Source organism: Megalops cyprinoides, chromosome 12 (assembly GCF_013368585.1).
Source record: "Megalops cyprinoides isolate fMegCyp1 chromosome 12, fMegCyp1.pri, whole genome shotgun sequence".
Taxonomy (NCBI): domain Eukaryota; kingdom Metazoa; phylum Chordata; class Actinopteri; order Elopiformes; family Megalopidae; genus Megalops; species Megalops cyprinoides.
In genome coordinates, this window is record NC_050594.1 from 33255224 (window position 1) to 33270661 (window position 15438).

A 15438-nucleotide genomic window follows, 5' to 3' on the forward strand; every position below is an offset into this window, starting at 1 on the left:
TAGGCTAATTCAGACTTGAATTTTACAAAAAAAAAAAAAAACCAGGCCACCCCCTATTTTGACTAATGAACTGTTACACCATAGCTAACCATCGCAGATTTGTTTGTACCCCATTCACAATAACCAGCAAGGGATTTAAGCCTTTCGTGAGTATGGTCATACTGGTGTGATTAGCTGTTTAACGCCTATGCTAAAACTGGTGCGATTAGAACACTAGATTGGAAAAGTTCTAGCTAATTTTAGCTTTGAGGAAACAGCGATTTAACGTTCAAAAAATATAGCAAATAGTAACTGAAAATTATGAGAAGCTTAATAATACTAATGAAAACATAACGAATGTACGTAACGTAACACGGATGCTACATAGCATAAAAATAAGTTACGGGCGAAAGGGTTAATTTACCAGAACTGGGGGCACTAGGTCTATTTTAAAATACGCTATATAAATTACTCAGAGTTTTTAATTCCTTAAACTCCTTATGCTCAGCAGCTGCTGGGAATTTCAAATGTAGCCATGTAACAGAAGCAGAAAATATCGGAATTATCCGTTTTGCACGTAACTTATTTTTACACTATGTAGCACATGTGTTGCGTTACATGGTTTGTTATGTTTTCATTAGCGTTATTAAGCTTCTCATAGTTTTCAGTGATATTTGTTATATTTTTAATGTTAAATAGCTGTTTCCTCAAAGCTAAAATTAGCTAGAATTTTTCCAATCTAGTGTTCTAATCGCACCGTTTTTGCATACGCACTAAATGGCTAATCACACTGGTGTGACCATACCCGTGAAAGGGTTAAACAACAAATACGCCTAACGTAAACAGTCATACAATCATTTGGTGCGCAAACATCGTTTCTACTGTTTTATCACTTTCAAAAGACAAAAATCCATTGATTGAGTTCTAGACCATCGCCTAGGCTAATTGTACTAGTTTATTCATGGCGTGCATTTCAAACACTATATAAAATGCTAACTATTTGGTTGATTAACTTAAAACTAAAGAAATAGTTATTACACACATTTATCATACATTGTATGTTTTCTTCCATAATGTTATTTGTTGACAGTTGCAGTTGCTCACTAGTTTTCAACACCAGACTCGCAAACCGCTTCTCCTCAATGTCAGTCGACCAGAAGGTTACAATGACGTGATGTGCTTTGTAAATGTTATGTGTATGCTCAGTGCAGAGGTCTGGGTGTTAGAATCGTTTTCTTGTTCTCCTGTGGAGATATTTTAAAAAATGTGTACTGTGGACATGCTCCTTTTCAAAACTGATAGAAAAAAGTGAGTTTTTGAAAATTTCTGGATACGTGTAGACAAAAGCCAAAAGCTACATGAGGATGGCAGCACTCTCAGATAAGGGGAAAAAAAGCTGTTATGATGGTAATGGCGGTAACGGGCTCAACACCGCAGTACACCTCCTAATACCGCAGTGTGGCGGTGATGCGGTTATTGTTGCAGCCCTAATCACATGTCCTCTTAACAGAAGTGTATCACGCCTGCAAAAGGTAAGTACAAAATGTTGGTAGAGTCAAACTAGAGTGACCCATGATGTGGATGTGAATTACAAAAATGAACTTTTTTTTTTCATTTTTCCATTTTCTCCCCAATTTTGAATGGCCAATTCCCTGAATTTTTGGAATGTCCAATTTGTCATCGTTGATCGGTCCCATTGCACAACCCCCACTATCAATATCAAGGGTGTGGACAAGCACGTGCCCTCCTCCGAGACACGTGATGTCAGCCGCTGCTTCTTTTCGCACCGTGGTCCACAAGCTAAGCTAGCACAGAGCTGAGTCGGAGGAAAACATTTCATATGCAGCTTTGGCACGTGGACCACAGGTGCCCAACCGACCAGCAGGGGTCGCTGTTGCTAATGGGACTGAAGCCCCTGCCGACGTACCCACCCCTATCCCCAGAGGAACGAAGCCAATGTGTTCCGCCTGTGAGCTCCCGGTCACTGTCGGCTAGTGACACGGTCGGGATCGAACCCGGGCCATAGCGTTCAGTCTATACTCTCAACGAGTGCTTTTACCGACTGAGCCACTCGGGAGCCCCAGAAAAATGAACATTTTACTTTGGTTTTGGATGAAACACTTGATGATGAGATGATGGAGTTTCATAGACAGGCCTAATTAAAACACAGTTGGCGGCCTCATTAAAAGGTGCGTGGTTACTGACAGCGGGCTGCTGTTCACTCCGCATTTTCAGCAGTGCTCTTGATCCAGTAAGACCCTATGGAACAGAACAGCTTTCGCCTCTGTGGCCTCCAGCTCTTCCTCTGCTTCCCATGTGGACAAAAAGCAATGGTTTGAGAGAGAGAGAGAGAGAGAGAGAGAGCGCTCTGTGCCAGAAATGCTTAATGAAATACCCCTGTCAATAATGACCCTTCAGTGACTGTCACCCAGAATCCCCACACAGTCCTGAAGTGTGAAGGGTCAGGACACTGCGCTTTTTGTACCACTTAAATGCATATTTTTGTTTATCCATGGATATGCTGTGTTCTGGGTCACAGGTTTTGTTTGTCATCTTAGTCCAGAAAGGTCTGCTCACTTTCTTTGTCAGTAAACGAGGAAATCCAACTTCTCCGCTCTAGGAGAGGAATTCAATTCAATTCCAGGTGCATATTGTCATCACCTTGGATCTGCTCCAGCTGTCTGTTGATGTCTGCGGACCTTCTTGCTCCCTCCCCAGCAGCAGCGAGTCTTCTCTCTCTCTCTCTCTCTCTCTTCCTCCTTTTCTCTGTGTCCCCTCCCCTGCTGCCCACCTGCGAGAGGGTGGAGAAGCTTTATGATCTAAAGCTGAGAAAAGGTGTCTCCTGTCAGCCATGACACAGTGTATGAATGGTCCCACTGCACAACTGTGCTCAGGATTGCCTTTTGAGCCGCTGCACAGCTTGAACTGCTGTCTGAAGGTTTGTCTGTAGAAAAGGCACTGCAGTGGTCTCAAATGGTCACAAGTCATGGGAAGATCCCAGGGATGTAGATCTCATAACCTTGCATCCCAGTCACGTCCACTGTGTCTTGGCTCCTGAGTGGTGGAACAAGCATCCTGTTTTGGTCAGAACATCTCAAAACACTAGCCATCTTTTGTCACAGGCTGCAGACCCACCTCTTCAGGCTACACCTCAGCCTGCCTACGTGTGATCTTTTGCTCCCCTTATGTGCAATGATATGTGTGGAAGCATATTTCAGAGTTTTATGTAATTGGATGTGTGGAGGTTTACTTCCATGTATGTAATACGTGTCAACATGTATTTGAAGTGATATAGTCCTTAAGTTGTACATACTGCTTTACATGTACATGTCAGTGTAGTCATTTGTGTTCTCAGCACTGACACGGCTGTCCTGTGTGCAACTTTTCATGCCACTTTATTAGATGCACTATGTAAGTTGCTCTGAATAAGAGTGTCTGCTAAATGACAGTAATGTAATGTAGGCCACACCATTTCCCAGATAAGCATTTGGTACTGATCTGGTTGTCAGTTCAAGTTTCAGAAAAGGCTGTGATTGGTGATTTCCTCTGTCTGCTACACTACACTTTTTAAATTAAGCATAACTTCTCCTCAGTGCTGTATAGAACTTTGTTTCCCAAGCAAAAGTCATTTTGACATTTCTGACTTATGTTTTGCTGTCACTCGTCTTTTCCTTTCCTCCTTTCTTCTTTGGATGCCTGTTCTGTGTGAGAGTGTGGCGAAAGTGTGTGAGAATGGCAGAGCATTTTGCCAGCAGTATCCACGTTGTTGCATGTGCTTCCACCTGCTGGCAGACTAAGGTAGTGTAGGCAAACCACATTATTTCCACAATGCAAAGGGTATCTGGTGAGTGCCAGCTCTTTTGAACTTTCAGTGTCATCGCTGAAACTGATGTGATGACAGGTAGAGCAGTGCAAAGGTTTTATTTTAAACTACTACCTCTGTTTCACCGTTTCACATGCAATTTTACAGTTGCGTGTGTAAAAAAAAAAAAAAAAAAATTTCAAACGCATCCATGTGTGTGACACACCATTCCATTTTGTGCCAAAGTTCAGTATCCACTCCAAGAATACATACATGCAATGCCATAAGAACAGTGTGTCTGTACAACACTCACTACTCAAGGTAGATGCACATTGTTATGTAGCCTCTGAATTTTTTTGAAAAAGTCTCTAAACTTTTCATGAACTTTTTTTCACACATCACAGTCTGTCTCATTAAGTTTTTTTTGTTCCATATTTTTAAATCTCCCAGAGTATATACCAGCTCTGGCATGGGTAATCCCCAGTGATTTGGGCTGTGAGTGAAGCTCTGTCAGAGCTAACAGTAGTGGATGCAAATCTCCTCTGCAGCTTTTTTTTTCTCCCCATGTGTTAGTGCTTCTTCCTTCCTTTGGACCGAGTGCGACTGTTTCTAGGGCTTTGACGGTGATGATTTTTTCTTCCCGCGGTAATAAAGCAACAAATTACCACGATTTAGCGGTTCACCGCCCCCACAATCACTGCTTGTATAAAGTGCTGCAAAAAGATCGAACATCTTTTTATTTTACGTGGCAAAGGCAGATGTGCTGAACGGCAAATTTCGGTTTAACCCTTTCAGGCGTACGGTCACACTGGTGTGATTAAACTGGTGCGATTAGAACACTAGATTGGAGAAATTCTAGTTAATTGTAGCTTTGAGGAAACAGCGATTTAACTCTAAAAATATAGCAAATACTAACTGAAATCTATAAGAAACTTAATAATGCAAATGAAAACATAACGAACCATATAAGGTAACACGCTCGCTACATACCATAACAAATAAGTTGCATGCGAAAGGATTAAAACGAAATTTGCCGTTCAGCACATCTGCGTTTGCCACGCCTTTCAGTAATTCAGCCAGGTAAATATCCGCGCTGGAATTACAGAAGGAAGTTGCGGTCAAACTTGATAATGATTAATTTGCGTTCAAACATTAACGCGTTAAAACTTCCAGATTAATCGCGAACGAGCGTCAACGCGTTAACGTTGACAGCCCTAAAATAAGTAAATAATTGCGGTGATGCGGTATTGAGCTCAACCCCGCCGTAGGCGTCTCATTACCGCGGTATTGCGGTGATGCGGTTATCGTCACAGCCCTAACTGTTTCCCCTCTGTGGTTCTCCTGGGGGTGGCAGTCAGGACAGACTGGTGAGGGAGTTTTACAGGATTAATGGTGGGCGTTTAGGCAATTAGTCTGTGGCTTTAACCACCCCTGACATGACCCTGAGCTCCATTTGTCATGCTTACACTATGAGGGGAGGTGGGCACCTTTCCCTTTTTTCCACCTTTAGTGTTCTTTCAGCCCCTGTTTGTGTTAGTACACAGCTCTCCCGTTTCCCTCCTCATATCATTTCATTTTTAATTTTTACATTTTTTGTGTGGAATGCTGTCAAAAAACATGTTGGGTGACATGACCCAAAAGAGAGGTGCTGAGTTCATCATGATCTGGTAAATTGTATGGCCGTCTGGATGTTTGCAGACAAACAGTAGAGCAGTTTATTTTAAATAGTTGAGTTAGGAGGGTAGTTCATTCTGTTAGCAGCTCTGTAAACGCAGAGCCTGGCTCTGTGTGTACTCGGCTCACAGTCGGCATTCCGCCGCCTGTTTCTGCATGTTTGGTCTTGAGTGTTTGGTTTTGGCCCCGCTGCACTCGCTCTTCCATGTCTGGCCCTCATTTCCCTGCTGAAAACCTTGTTCTGCCGATTCTGCCATCCGCGCTGCTGTGTTCTGGCGCTACTTGTTATATGGAGAAGGTATGCTACTTGTTATATGGAAATAGGTAATTGGCATGAACTAGTCATTAATGCTAACTCACCCACCATCCCACATCTGCCCAAAAACACCCAGAACATCAGAGTAGCCAAAATGCATGTAACTGGGTAGGCAGCTCTTCGTGTCTATTCTCCCAGACTGTACTCCCTGAACTGCAAATGAAACTCAACCTTGTCCTTCCTCCAGCTGCATTACCCCAGTTATGCTCTACCATTTTGATGCAGAGTTCCAGTTTGGGTATTCCTGCTCTGGGTGAGAGCTGAGAAGTCCCCTGAAGGGAAGGCCTAAGCAGTAGTCTTGTTGGAGTCTTGCTGTTGAGACTGAACACTCCACCGCACGTGTGTAGGCTTCAGTAGTGTAGCACAGAAGGACCCATCCGTCATAAAGGCTGAAATTCTGATCATACACTTTGTTTTGCACAGTGCCTCCAGTCAGATTGGCTTCAAACTGTCATTTTAATGCTTCTCTCAGCGTAGGGCTGGAATCTGTGTCACTGCGTGTATGGATTCCTTTCACTCTGCCAGAGCTCCTAGGTCTGCCTCTGACTCCAGCTGTCTGCTTTTGTGCCGGGTCAGTTCACTGGAGCGGGCTGTGTCTGAGTCGGGATGGTCCTTTGGCAGGACTGCGCTCTTGGAATGGTGAGGTAGTGTGCTAATGCAGCTCATGTGATAATGGGCCTCTCACACGCACCGGGGGGGTGGGGGGGGGGGGGTGCTCGGTTTCCATGGCACCAGAGAGCCTGTTGTCAGGAGGTGGGGCTAATTGGACCCTCTAAGAAAAGTTGCTGAAGAGTGATGAGCATCTCTGTGTGTTCAGTGCAAAAACGTGCTCAGCCCCCCTGGAGTGCAAAGGGAGGAAGCTGTCCTGTGTGGAGAGGATGACAGCACCCAGAGCACAGCGTAAGGGGAGAGTGGAAAAGCGCTGGTGTTTCACCTCAGCTCATGCAAACACCTCACATCCCTCACACCCCTTTCCTACTAGGTTGCATTGTTAGGTTTCTACCATTGTTTTGTTTGTTTCTGTTTGTGTGTATGTGAGTACAGGCTTGCATGTGTTTGTGTCTGGGTGTATATGCATGTGTGTGTATGCGTCTTTGTGCATGTTGTGTGCATGTGTGGGGGCAGGTGTGTGGGCAGGTGTGTGTGTGTGTGTGTGTGTGTGTGTGGCTGCTGCTTGTTATATTTAGCAGGATCCAGCAACACTTCCCCAGCTGCATGCGAGCCCCCCAGAGAACAGCAGGACAGCTGCTCTCCTCTGTCCTCCTCACATCTGCAATTAAGTCAAAGCAGAGGAGAAAGAGAGAGCCTACCATCTGAACATCATCAGTGCAGAGTCATCTGCACAGTAACAATCCAGGGCCTCTGTACTGTCCAACAGCAGAGATTAAAGTGCTATAAGCCTGAGTGATGTCTCACGTGTGAAATGGAGCTTTTTGGTCCTCAGACACCCCTCATGCTTTGGTGGCAAAAACAGTAGTCCTTGTACAGCCATGTTTGGCGTGTTGCTAATAATGACAGCCCTAAGTCAAACGATGTGAACTTCACCGGCTTTCAGGCAGCAGTAAGGAGCTGTTGCACAGTAACAGGATTTGGGAGTACCCTGGCGAGATGAAGGGTCCGCTGTGGACTGTGGTCCCAGGTGTGGACAGAGGCACTCTGCCCCTTACTTGCACACACCCTTCAGACGGGACAGTAGCTCTTCTGCAGGAGCTGGGAATATCTCCTTTAAACAGAAACACTGCTTTTCCAGTCTTTGGAGACCCACGCATAGCCCTCCAACACGGTGAAAAAGTAAGATAAAGTCACAAGCAAATATTTGGGTACCAGGGGGTCAAATTACTTCCTTTGTGAAATGCAAAGTTGCGATAACATGCTTTACATAAATTTAAACATAATGTTTTAAGTTAAGAGTTTGTGAGAGTTGCAGGCTTGAAGGAGCTACAGCCTTTTTACAGCTACCTGCAGTAAGCCTCAGCCTCAGGACTTAGAAACATCATCAACATGCCCACTATCATGCGACTGGTGCGAAACGGGAAGAATACAAGCATCTGCTTTGTACTCTTTTCTGCTTGCCTGTAGATTGCTTTCCACTGTTCTGTTGATATTGCAGATATGTCCAAAAACATGTTATTTTGAGTCTAAGGATCATTAAAGAGATAGATATAGCTATACTGCCAAAACTTGTCTCTTATGATGTTTAATAACGTTGGTTAGTAGTTTATTATCTGGTTAGTAGCTAGCTAAGCTGTAGCTAAGAAATAGTGATAGATATAGTGAGGTGAACTGGTGACCTAACATTACATAGCGAACAACAAAAACTTACCTTCCTGTTATAATAAATGTGTAATTAATAATAAATTATGTGTATCGGTATGTATGATATGCTATGTATGATATTTTTTTATAGTCTACCCAAAAGTACAATAGCTATGTTCGCCTTCTCCTCCTCCGTGCCACATTATGTGCCCGTACCACCGAAAGGTAAGACATTAGAAAAAAGACAATAGAAAAAAACCTGAAAATGCTTCAACTCGTGAATACTTTTCGTGAACTTGTCAATACTTTTCACTCGTGAGAATGCAAGTGGCGTCTAACTGGAAAATACCACGAGGAAATCTGGACATTTAAATCCACAATGATTTCACGCGACAATGTAACATACTACAAGTGGTCGCATACTTGGTACTACACTGAAAAATAGCATGCGGTATACAGTATATACAGCCATGCGTTGCTTAACGTCCACGATACGTTCTGTGAAATGGGACGTTATGTGATTTGGACGTTGTGTGAACACCAGGGGCGCAGCTGATGGCTCATTGCAGAGGGGGCGAGGACCTGTAGTGGGCCCTTATACAGCCTATTATAGCAAGACAGATCCAAGGGGAAGCTTATGGAGACGGAAGGGCGGAAGGGAGAGAAATGTGGTTTACAATGAGGTGTGCTATTTCAGCACAACTCATTGCGTGAGACCATTTTTAAATACCGCGGCTCCGTCAGCAGAGACGGCAATGGGAAATAAAACAAGACAGCCGGCGATCGCCTAGTTCCTACTTTGGGACTCGAACAGAGGGCGTCATTTTTCTGTTTGTACACTTACACAAGGATACTGGACAGCGAATAAAGTTTTCTGTAACTCTATTGTGTCTCTACTCATTCAATATCGCAATATCGCAGCGAGAAATTTAGCTAGAGGTCCTCAGTCTGACTATTTTTGCCGCAGTCAAGACACACAAACAAACTACAGTATATGGTATACTGTGTACTGTACTATTATATGCCCGGCAGCGCAATCGGTTTATTTCCATGAGACACGTGTTGCGTTCGGGAAGTATTGCTTTCACTACGTTCGGTTACGTCCGCTACGTCCCGTTCTGCAATCAGGATTTTTAAACTTTATTATAACCTTTGGGACTACGGACGTATATGCGAAGGGACGCTGTCCGAATGGACCTTAAACGGCGGATGACTGTACTTGTGTAGTACGCAGTACACAGTATGCAGTAGGTGGTTTCGAATACAGCTACTGCCAGTTCCGCAGCGTACTTTTTGCGTCATGTCCTGCCTCCTGCACGCTCTACCCAGGTGCCACCCCTCGCCTAAACCAAACCGGAGTATTTCCAGTAGGTGAGAAGACAGACAATCTCCTGTTGTGTGCTACATGTGTGAAAGGGCAAATCCGGACAAGGTCTGGACCTGATTCTCCAGACATTGTCCAGCGTTCATATGTGAAAACAGGCATTGAAGGACTTCAAATTACAATCAAATCACACTTCTGTACCAAAGACAGGAAGATGAGAAGGGGGTAATGGGAAGTCCCCAATGTCCGGTCCCCTGAAGACACGGTCACTCTGGTTCAATGTTCAACTACTGTTTTTGGTGTCTTACAGTGAAAGGTAAGAGAACTGAGGCCACTGCCTTGTATACAGCAGATTCCAGTGCAGATGTGTAGGGTTCCAGTCAGTAAGGACCAAAGTGTTTCTGCTCTCAGTCTTTGGGCTGTAGTTGCTGCAGGTCATTTTTTAATGGAAGTGTCAGGGTGGCAACATAACACGGTTGCTAATAAACTGGACTTAAAACCTGAAAAGCTCCATGTTCAAATCCCAGGTAGCTCACTGTTCTACAGTGTAGCAGGGTGCAGTACCTAAACTGTGACAGGTATTATGTTATAGTGGACAAACATTCCAATGTGAGCCATTGTAAGTGTATTGGATAAGGGCATACACTAAGCAGATAAACCATATGCATAATGTAACAGCTCAGGCCTACTGAAGATGAATGCCCGGCTCCCGATTGAGAAACACACAGCATTAATGTGAAGTATCATGTGGTCAGGATGCTTTCATCCTTTTATGCTTTCTAGTTTCTGTTTGCGGCAGTTATTTCACACACTGCCTCACCGGTACGAGCAGCACTAACTGCATGAATGAAGAGTTATTGACCTTGTGTTTATGGCTCCCTGCCTGGCTGCCTTTTCACGCTTTCCTGTTGACTGCGGTATCATGCAGTGCTGTCTTTGTGCCCTCATCAAAGGCACCTCAGATTTCCAAGGCAGGCAGATTTGCCGGTTGTGCCACATTTTAAGCCTGTTTAGGATGTGATGTCCTGCTAATTTTCCCTTTCATCCATAGATTGACATAAGACTATTAAAACTACACCCTTAACTATACGTCAGTCTTTCAATGTTAAATGTTTTTCAGTGCTATTCAGTACATGGTGCATTTAGCAAACAATTGACTGCAAAGTATTTCTGGTATGTCCAATTGGTAAGCATAATTTTATTTTAAAATTCCTGTCTAGATATCTCCATTTGGATACATATGCGTTACATTATTTATATGCTCAGCATATGTCTTCATCCAGGATGATTTATATTTCTAAGATTGTATGTTATCTATTGATGCAGCTGGAGTTAACACTGTTAGAACCATAATACTGTCTCGCACGTGTCCTTAATCTCCACTCCCCACAGCTACTTGATAATAGCATGGTGATGTGTCTTTGTTAAGACAGAAAATAGTTAAACCCTAGCCAACACTTAAGATCAGTATAGGGGTTTTGTGTGTGGTTTGCACTCTAGGCTGCTGACCTGAGCAAGCCTATCGACAAAAGGATATACAAGGGAACACAGCCCACCTGCCATGACTTCAACCACCTGACGGCCACGGCTGAGAGCGTGTCCCTGCTGGTGGGCTTCTCCGCTGGCCAGGTGCAGCTCATCGACCCCATCAAGAAGGAGACCAGCAAGCTCTTCAATGAAGAAGTAAGTGCTGAGGAATGCCCCACACCCCGTTCCAGTTTGCCCTGTCATTTCAGCTGTGTGTGCTTTGGTACATCTATACTGAACACTTCTTTGAATGTAGCTTCGCTTTTATTCTCTCCCTGAAGGATTTCAGTTAATAGTGTCAATTTTGGCAGGTGGAGACACCAACATGAGGCCTGTCAGTATGGAGTAGTGTTTCAGCTGTGGGGGAATGCTGGGAAATGTGGTCTTTTATGTGCTGTAGTCATTCTTGAGGGATGAAAGGAAAGGACTGTGTAGTAGTCAAAGCCTTTGCAGTTTGCGTGGAACACAAAGCATGTCCTCTCAGAAAGTATGACCAAAGAGCCCAACACTGAGACCAAGACCGACATAGTTTGCAGGCAACCATTTCCTTTAATCAAGAGTATCGCATTGTCAGTCGCTTAAGGGTCATTTTGCATGTTTCAATTTAAAGTTGTGCTAATTGAACCTCTGTGTTAGATTGCTGAAGCAGCACAGATTAGCAGAGCAGGCAGCAATAGGGGAGAAAGTCATTATGTCACTGCACATGAATTTAATCTGTCTGCTGACATTTCCATTAAAAATGCAATTAATGGAGGGCTTGTCGAATTATTCTTAATAACAGAAGTTAACATCTGTTTTTTTTCCCCTCTCTTCCTCCTTTTTTTTTACTCTTCATTTCCATCAGAGACTAATAGACAAGTCGCGGGTAACATGCGTTAAGTGGGTGCCAGGTTCAGAGACGCTCTTCCTGGTGGCACATTCCAGTGGTAGCATGTACCTGTACAATGTGGAGCACACATGCGGCACCACGGCGCCGCACTACCAGCTGCTGAAGCAGGGCGACAGCTACGCTGTGCACACCTGCAAAAGCAAGTCCACACGCAACCCGCTGCTGAAATGGACGGTGGGTGAGGGCGCACTCAATGAGTTCGCCTTCTCGCCCGATGGCAAGTTCCTGGCGTGCGTGAGCCAGGATGGCTTTCTGCGGGTGTTTAATTTTGACTCGGTGGAGCTGCACGGGACCATGAAGAGCTACTTTGGTGGACTGCTGTGTGTCTGCTGGAGCCCTGATGGCAAGTACATCGTGGCAGGCGGCGAGGATGACCTGGTGACTGTCTGGTCCTTCCTGGACTGCCGGGTGATCGCACGGGGCCACGGGCACAAGTCGTGGGTGAGCGTGGTGGCGTTCGACCACTACACGACCAGTGTGGAGGAAAGCGACCCCTTGGAGTTCAGTGGTAGTGACGAGGATTTCCAGGACCAAATCCACTTCGGCCGCGAGCGGGCCAACAGCACGCAGTCACGGCTCTCCAAGCGCAACTCCACGGACAGCCGGCCGGTCAGCGTCACGTACCGCTTCGGCTCGGTGGGGCAGGACACGCAGCTGTGCCTGTGGGACCTGACGGAGGACATCCTGTTCCCCCACCTCCCGCTGTCCCGAACGAGGACACACACCAACGTCATGAACGCCACCAATAACCCCCCAGCAGGGGGGTCGGGGAGTGGGGGCGTTGGCGGCGTCATAGGCAGCAACCCTGGCACCAATGGCAGCAACAGCGGCGCCAGCACGCCCGGCAACTCCCTGCCGACGCTGCTGCCACGCTCCAACAGCCTGCCGCACTCCGCAGCCGCTGCCGCCACCAACAGCAAGGGCGGCGCTGTGGATGGCGCCATCGCCGCAGGCGTCAGCAAGTTCGCCACGCTCTCGCTGCATGACCGCAAGGAGCGGCACCACGACAAGGACCACAAGCGCAACCACAGCATGGGCCACATCAGCAGCAAAAGCAGCGACAAGCTCAACCTGCTAGCCAAAACCAAAACGGACCCCGCTAAGACGCTGGGGACCACGCTCTGTCCCCGCATGGAAGACATACCCTTGCTAGAGCCCCTCATCTGTAAAAAGATAGCACATGAAAGACTCACTGTCTTGATATTTCTTGAGGACTGTATAGTCACAGCCTGCCAAGAGGGATTTATTTGCACATGGGCAAGGCCTGGCAAAGTGGTAAGTTCTTTGGTAAACTGAAAGGTAAAGATAGTTAAATTGGTAAAGATAGGTAAAGTACACCGTCCTGAGAGTGTATTTTCCCCCAACACATAAACATATTCATAGCTGTTTCACCTGGCAGGACCAGCTGTTCCTAATGTATTGCCTAGACTCAAAACCAAACATGTCTACATGCACCAATCGCATTTCATATCGGCCACATGCACAGCTGCACAGAGCTTATGACATCACTTTGGCAGTCTAGTGCTGTAAACACACTTGAACAAGTGTGACATCCAAGGTAAGCTCCATACTCAGAGGTCGATCTTAAATGGAGAAAAAACAGCTGCGGCCTGTAGCTTCAGCTGGTCAGAAATCACAACGTTTGTGTCCACGTTGTCCCCTCTCCCCTCAAGACCACATACAGAGGAGCAGCTACATTACCAAGAAGTGTCTTAACACATGGCTTCAATGAGCTCCATGCACTGGGGCGATCAGACCAAAGGCAACACACTCCATTATAATGTCATATCCACATGGAGTGTCATTACTAGATGTCACCTCCTAGTGTTGGGAGGACTCCCATGGCAGGGCCCTTGTAAGGGGGAGTGGAAGTGGGGGGAGGGTGAAGGAGACAGGCAAGGGGGACTGAATAAATCTGTTCGTTTCAAGTTGTCCAAATGCACCTCTCCTTGTTTTCCTTTCTAGGGTTTATTGTCCTCCCAAAACCAGGCCAACTCACCTAGTGGGACTGTAGTATAGCCACCGTGTTTCTGCTGCTAAGAGACCCTCGTCACAGAGACGTAATGTTGCCACAGCCTGATGCTGGCCTTCACCCGCACAGCATTGCAAGATTCTGTTCTCTTTCTTGGTTTCTTTTCCCGTTTTTGGTTCTTTTCGCTTTGAACAGAAACGGCCCAGTGTTTGGCAGAAGTCTGGAAGCATAAACGGAAAGGATGAGGTGCAATTTTGGACAGCGGCTGACAGTGTCTCAGTAATGCTTTTATTTATTTTCAGTCAGCGCCACTCAAACCGCCACCTCCACCACCACCACCACCACTTCAGTCCCTCACCTTATGTCTCCTCCCTCTGGTCTTTCACTGGAGTTGGCACTAGACAGAGATGGAAGTAAACCAGTCTGGCTTCTGTTTTCCTGCAGTCTGTCTTTACTACCCTGGAATGTGGTACAGTCTCATCACACCTGATTAGTGGACAGAGCCACGGGAAAGGAACCATTTGCCTCCATCCAAAACCCTTTTAAAAATGAGAGCATTTTTCGTTAACATTAGAATCTCACCATTTGAGTATTTTGCACTGATGTGTTTTGTTGTTTTACTTAACTACTATAAAAGAACAAAAAAAAGAAAACATTTGAGGGCAGCCTGGATGCACTTGGGTTATGGCAAGTCATTATCTTCTGGCTTGAAATTTTAAATCTGAAAGCTGGATGCTGGATAGTTTTTTTTAAAGAAAAAAAAAGAAACATTGTTTGCACTTAATAGTTTGTTAGAAGAGAATGGCTTTACAATTTTGGGGTGTGCAAGGACTCCCAGACAGTTACAAGGTGGAGAAAATACTAAATGATTGAAACCTTTTTATCTATTGAGCATTTATTTTAATATTGTTTCAAATTAAAACCTGCTCTGTATTATATGTATAAAATTGTTATTCAGTGATTGATGGGGCAAAAACAAATGATCATTACACTAGTGGAAATTCATCTTCATTAAAGGAAAAGAGTAATATTTCTAATGCAGAAAATATACATATTAATAATATTAAAACAATCCTGAATATGCAGGTTTTTGTTTTTCTCTTCTGTTGTACAAAAGATCATTCAGATGTATTTTTCTTAATTAAATGTTTGGTATAGGAGGTCTTTGTATCAAATGCTCTTATCTCCAAGGTGAAGCTCAAATGCTTATTGTTACAGATTCAGAAAATGTACATCGATGGGGCAGAGGAACAGTCAAACTCCGCAAATATATGAAGCTCAGGAAGTCTATGGTAGACTAAAAAAAATTACAAGAATTAATATTTTGCTTAACATCAGCAATGCTATTCAATGTAACGTTAAGTAGCATCCACTAGGAACTACTAGGTTCAAGGTTCAGCAATAGGACCTTTTTTCGTGTGACACTATTAAAACAGTTTTAATGTACCCTCTTTTTTGTGACTTTCAATCTTTGTCAGTGGCATCAAAGAGTGGAGTGACTGCACACTACAAGGAGGTGACAATGACCGCGGAGTGGCTGTACCAGTTTTACATTTCACTTTGTTTTTCCTCATTAAAGAGAAAAGACATGGTTGACAACACGACTTGTGCTTGTGCTGTTCATGTTGGAAGATGTTTGTCCACAGCAGGTACAGATTTATCACCCAGAGGGGCTTGAATAAAGGTTAAATTTTCAGTG

The 15438-nt window shown here is 44.8% G+C and overlaps 1 protein-coding gene across 1 annotated transcript in view; it reads left to right on the top strand.

The window, feature by feature from the left end:
• Positions 1 to 14705, top strand: part of wdr20a (WD repeat domain 20a) — a 36895-nt gene extending 22190 nt beyond the window's left edge. Inside the window, exons 2-4 of the mRNA XM_036542389.1 lie at positions 10852 to 11034; positions 11723 to 13042; positions 13733 to 14705. Coding sequence (XP_036398282.1) covers positions 10852 to 11034; positions 11723 to 13042; positions 13733 to 13786 — 1557 coding nt within the window. The 3' untranslated portion in view covers positions 13787 to 14705. The remainder of the gene's footprint in view (positions 1 to 10851; positions 11035 to 11722; positions 13043 to 13732) is intronic.
• Positions 14706 to 15438: the final 733 nt, after the last annotated feature.